Source organism: Phaethon aethereus (genome assembly GCF_964289735.1).
Source record: "Phaethon aethereus genome assembly, chromosome: 2".
Taxonomy (NCBI): Eukaryota; Metazoa; Chordata; class Aves; order Phaethontiformes; family Phaethontidae; genus Phaethon; species Phaethon aethereus.
In genome coordinates, this window is record NC_138582.1 from 13,761,944 (window position 1) to 13,767,253 (window position 5,310).

Sequence of the window (5,310 nt, forward strand, 5' to 3'; positions counted from 1 at the left end):
AAACAGAGCTTAAGGAGCAGCACTGTGTGGCAGCTTTGGATGAATGCTTTTGTCTTTTGCCTGAAGAAAAAATGTGAAGCTAAAAATTATTTATCTTCCTTCCTATCCGCAGCCTCTGCCCTCCTGTAATCAAAAGGAAAGAATCACCTTATCATACAGTGAAAAATAGTATTTCTTTTACCCTTCCCATTTCTTGTAACTGCCTTTCTTGCTTTTGTGCTGTTCTTTTTCCTTCAAGACTTTGTCATGAGCAAAGCTGGCCTTCTGTTTTTAACCTGTTACATGCTGTTCCCTTTCTAAACCTTCTGAAACAGCTGCTGATTATTCCCCTTGAACTTGAGCATGCCCCCACTTTGGGAAGTAGATGATATTCTACTGTCTAAAAATTCAGGTACCTATGGGATTTCTGGTATGAGAAATCAGTATCCGATTTTATTTCAAAGATGACGACTGTTACAGAGTTTATAACCCTCTGCAGAAGTTTGTGCGTCATTTCCAACAGACTAGTTACGGTCCCTGTGGGATAAAATTAACTCCAGTCTATGCTATTTAAAATTATATTTATTCTCTGAATTTCTGTAGGCCTCAAATTTATTTGGTGATATTTTAGTTTTTCTTAGAAAAGGACAAGGAATTCTAAACAGAAAACACATAATTTTGTTTGGCTTCTGCTTGTTGTATCAGTCTTTAATGCTTTTTCTCTCTGGTACAGTTCACACAATCAATCATGTCCCTGTTAATGCATAGAGGCATGAAAACAGATTTTAGTTAATTGCCATATGCTAGCAATCAACTTTTATTGGTTTAGGATTGGTCTTCCATTGGAGAATGACATTTGGGGCGCTAGGAAGAAAGGATAGTTATCTTTTGACTGTCAAAGTGCCTTAAAAACACGTTGTTTTGCCTGTTTTCAGACTTGGGAGAAAGGCCCTGCACATGCTCATACTCGCATATATGATGCAACAGAAAAACACTCTAAACCTGGCTTTTCTGGGACCCTTCACAACCTCTGACATGAAGACGTGACAGAGTCAGTAGTGGAGGTGTCATACTGGGGTCAAGTTTGTGATGGGAAGGACTTGAGCTCACAGGGCAGTCGAGAGAAGTTGTCATAGCTTAGGCAAGGTAGTCCAAAGGCAAGACTCCAAAAATCAGGTAGGACAACTGACCTCAGCATTGTGCCAAGAAAAAGTCTTCTGAAAAAAAGGAGTCAAAAACTTACTGGTTTACACCATCCTGTGTTTTATGCCTTTCACTGTATTGACATGAACTGAAACAAATCTCAGCCCGTAATAAGTGGACTGGACTTTGCCTTTCCTAACTTAGCTTTGACTATCTCTTTTTTGCAGTGGGTCTGCTGGTTTCAGGGGATGAACAGTGGCAGATTGAGCCCCAAAGGACTGAATTACCTTAAGCCAAAATACGTAGCAGAATAGAAGTTACTCTTTAAATTGGACTAATTTCACTGTTTCTTCTTTGCTACAGGTGGTGGATGTGGACTTTAAAACAGTGTGTCTCAACATTTCATCCTCAACTATATATTTTTAATCTGATTGCACTACAAAAGAAAAGCTGCTAATGGGATAAATGTTGAGACTTTACAAGAACTGACTTGAAGTACCGAACGTCATTATTATTAATCAAGAAGAGCTTGAAGCTAAGTCTGTATCTGACCAGTCGGTATCATTTTCACATAACAGGCATGGCAAGTAAACGAAAATCAACAACACCATGCATGGTCTTAGCCAACGAGCAGGATCCGGATCTAGAAACAGTATCAGACTTGGAGGAAGGACCACCTGTACTCGCGCCAGCAGATAACCCTAAAGCAGAGAGTGTAACAAGTGATGAGGATGTTCATGAGTATGTGGATTCAGACAATCAGAAAAATACAAACAAAGTAGAAGGTGGTTACGAGTGTAAATACTGTACTTTTCAAACTCCAGATCTCAATATGTTTACTTTCCATGTGGATTCAGAACATCCCAACGTAGTATTAAATTCATCCTATGTTTGTGTAGAATGCAATTTCCTTACCAAAAGATACGATGCTCTCTCAGAACATAATTTGAAGTACCACCCTGGAGAGGAGAACTTTAAATTGACCATGGTGAAACGTAATAATCAGACAATCTTTGAACAAACAGTAAACGATCTCACTTTTGATGGGAGTTTTGTTAGAGAAGAAAACACTGAACAGGCCGACTCTTCTGAGGTCTCCTCATCAGGGATCTCAATTAGCAAAACTCCTATTATGAAAATGATGAAAAACAAACCAGAGACTAAACGTATTGCTGTTTTCCACAATGTAGTTGATGACATTCCTGGTGAAGAAAAGGGATCTGAAAATGAGCCAAACTCTGAAGAAGTAGCAGAAAACCCACCACCAGCAGTTTCTGAGTCAAAAGCGAGCCATTCAGTTGTTTGCAGCACAGCAGATGTGGCTAGTGCAGTAGTGACTCCAGCACCAGTGCTTCAGCCTGGCGTGGCACAGGTTATAACAGCTGTTACAACTCCACAGAACTCAAACCTGATTCCAAAAGTCCTAATACCTGTAAATAGCATTCCAGCCTATAATACTGCTTTGGATAACAATCCTCTTTTGCTTAACACCTACAACAAATTCCCATATCCAACCATGTCGGAAATCACTGTTCTTTCCACTCAAGCTAAGTACACAGAGGAACAGATTAAAATATGGTTTTCTGCCCAGCGTCTGAAACATGGTGTGAGCTGGACACCAGAGGAAGTGGAGGAAGCAAGGAGGAAACAATTTAATGGCACAGTGCATACTGTGCCACAGACAATTACCGTTATTCCAGCACACATTTCTGCCGCTAGCAATGGTTTACCTTCAATTTTACAGACATGCCAAATAGTTGGTCAGCCAGGACTTGTTCTCACTCAAGTTGCAGGTGCAAATACATTACCGGTAACAGCCCCCATAGCTTTGACTGTAGCGGGAGTCCCAAACCAAACACAGTTACAGAAGAGTCAGATGCACACTGCTCAGCCTATTGCAGAAACCAAACAAGTAGCTGCCGTTCCAGCCCCCCAGCCTATCAAAAATGAATCCCTGCTGATGAACCCTGACTCCTTCGGCATCCGAGCAAAAAAAACTAAAGAACAACTGGCAGAGTTGAAAGTCAGCTACCTTAAAAATCAGTTTCCTCAAGATTCAGAAATTGTTAGACTTATGAAAATAACGGGCCTGACTAAAGGAGAGATCAAAAAGTGGTTCAGTGATACACGCTACAATCAGAGAAACTCAAAGAATAATCATGGGATTCATCTCAACAGTGATTCATGTGCCACTATTGTTATTGATTCAAGCGATGAAATGAATGAGTCCCCAACGGGAGTCACTCCACAGACCAAGTCATCATGGAGCGCTTTTCCTGATTTCACCCCACAGAAATTCAAAGAGAAGACTGCTGAGCAGCTGCAAGTCCTCCAAGCAAGTTTTCTTAATAATCCTGTCCTTACTGATGAAGAGATGAATAGGTTAAGAGCCCAAACCAAACTGACCAGGAGAGAGATTGATGCCTGGTTTACAGAAAGAAGGAAATCAAATGTCTTAAAGGAAGAGGGAGCTGACTTGAATGAGAGCAATGCTGGCAGCTCAAAAGAAGAGGCTGGAGAAACATCTGTGGGAGACGGAGCAGCAGGAGCAAAATCAGGGTGTTCCACTTCGAGCAAAATAGGCAAAAAATCACCAGAGCAGTTGCACATGCTTAAAAGTTCCTTTGTCCGTACTCAGTGGCCGTCTCCACAAGAATACAACAAGCTGGCAGAAGAAACTGGGCTCCCAAGATCAGAAATTGTGAGCTGGTTTGGAGATACTCGCTATGCCTGGAAAAATGGTGGATTGAAATGGTATTATTATTACCAGAGTGCCAATGCAAACAGTCTGAATGGCCAAGGCTTTGCAAAGAAGAGAGGGAGAGGAAGACCAAAAGGGAGGGGGAGAGGGAGGCCTCGGGGGAGGCCTCGGGGAAGCAAGAGGTTAAATTGCTGGGACAGAGGTGTGTCTGTCATAAAATTCAAAACTGGAACAGCAATTCTGAAGGACTACTATATGAAGCACAAATTCCTTAATGAGCAAGACCTCGATGAACTGGTAGCCAAATCTCACATGGGATATGAGCAGGTCAGAGAGTGGTTTGCAGAAAGGCAAAGAAGATTAGAACTCGGAATAGAGCTGTTTGATGAGAACGAGGAGGAAGACGAAATGCTGGAAGATCAGGAAGATGAGGAAGAAACAGATGATAGTGATACTTGGGAACCCCCCCGACATGTTAAGCGTAAACTTTCAAAATCAGATTGATGTGCAATTCGGGATTCGGGGGCCAAAAACCTAAAAATTAGGTTTGATGTTATGGTGAAGAGCCAACTGATTTTTCATGGCCTTCAGTTTAGCAAGCACCTGCTTAGCATCTTCCTTCCACCTAAGAGAACATGGGCAAGATGCTACCACCTGTGCAGGCAACAACTATTTGCTTCCTTGCTACAAGACATGGACATCCTCAGGCCTAGCCTAGGACATGGGGTTATAAATCAGATCCAGTTCAGCTCCTCCTCTTCCACATTACTGATGGGAAGGTTCATCATTCACGTGACTGCTTCTCAATATTTAATTGCCTTATGTTGTTTAATTCCAAAAAAACAGAGACACCTTTTTTTTGGTTGATATAGGAGAACATTGCCTGCTCATGAAGGAGGAAAATACAAAAACCTAAGATGTCTTTTTGCAAACATCGCTTCACCTGAAAGGTTTCAAGGCCTGTGTTTATTTCTTAAGGAAAGAGTACAAAACAAAAGAGAAGGAGAAAAGTGTGACAAAGGAATCAATGAACCTAGGGGTGAGGATTGCTTGGTTTAAGAAAATGAGGTGATGCTGTCACCTTTTGCATATCTTCAGAGTGTTTTGGGTTTACAGAACTTGTGCTGAAATGTTCCTTGTTGATAATTATGAGCTAACTGAATGAGTCTAGAAGATGCTTTTCGTTACATTTAATCAGTGTATCCTACATCAATTTAATTTAAATGCCTGACAGACTTGATGCAGTTGATAGTAACATTCATTTTTAGCTTGTGCATTCTTTCCTTTGTTGGAAATGGTAAGAAAAGTATGTGTATTTCTAGCTAAAAAGAATAATTGCTTGAAATCTTACACTGAATTTTAAGGTAAACGTGAGGCGGAAACTGCCCAGAAGTCATTCATAGTTGCTTAGGGGTTTGCAAGAATACACAGAGAGACAAAAAGCATCTTCGGGTGCTAGTAGGAAAGGTTTTCAAGTAAGTTGTGGC

The 5,310-nt window shown here is 41.1% G+C and overlaps 1 protein-coding gene across 1 annotated transcript; it reads left to right on the forward strand.

The window, feature by feature from the left end:
* Positions 1-1,702: 1,702 nt before the first annotated feature.
* On the forward strand, positions 1,703-4,481 carry ZHX1 (zinc fingers and homeoboxes 1; the record flags this gene model as incomplete). The annotated part of the gene is made up of 1 exon (XM_081996311.1): positions 1,703-4,481. The coding sequence occupies one exon, from the start codon at positions 1,703-1,705 to the stop codon at positions 4,325-4,327; it is 2,625 nt and encodes an 874-aa protein (XP_081852437.1). The 3' UTR covers positions 4,328-4,481.
* Between the last annotated feature and the right edge of the window lie 829 nt (positions 4,482-5,310).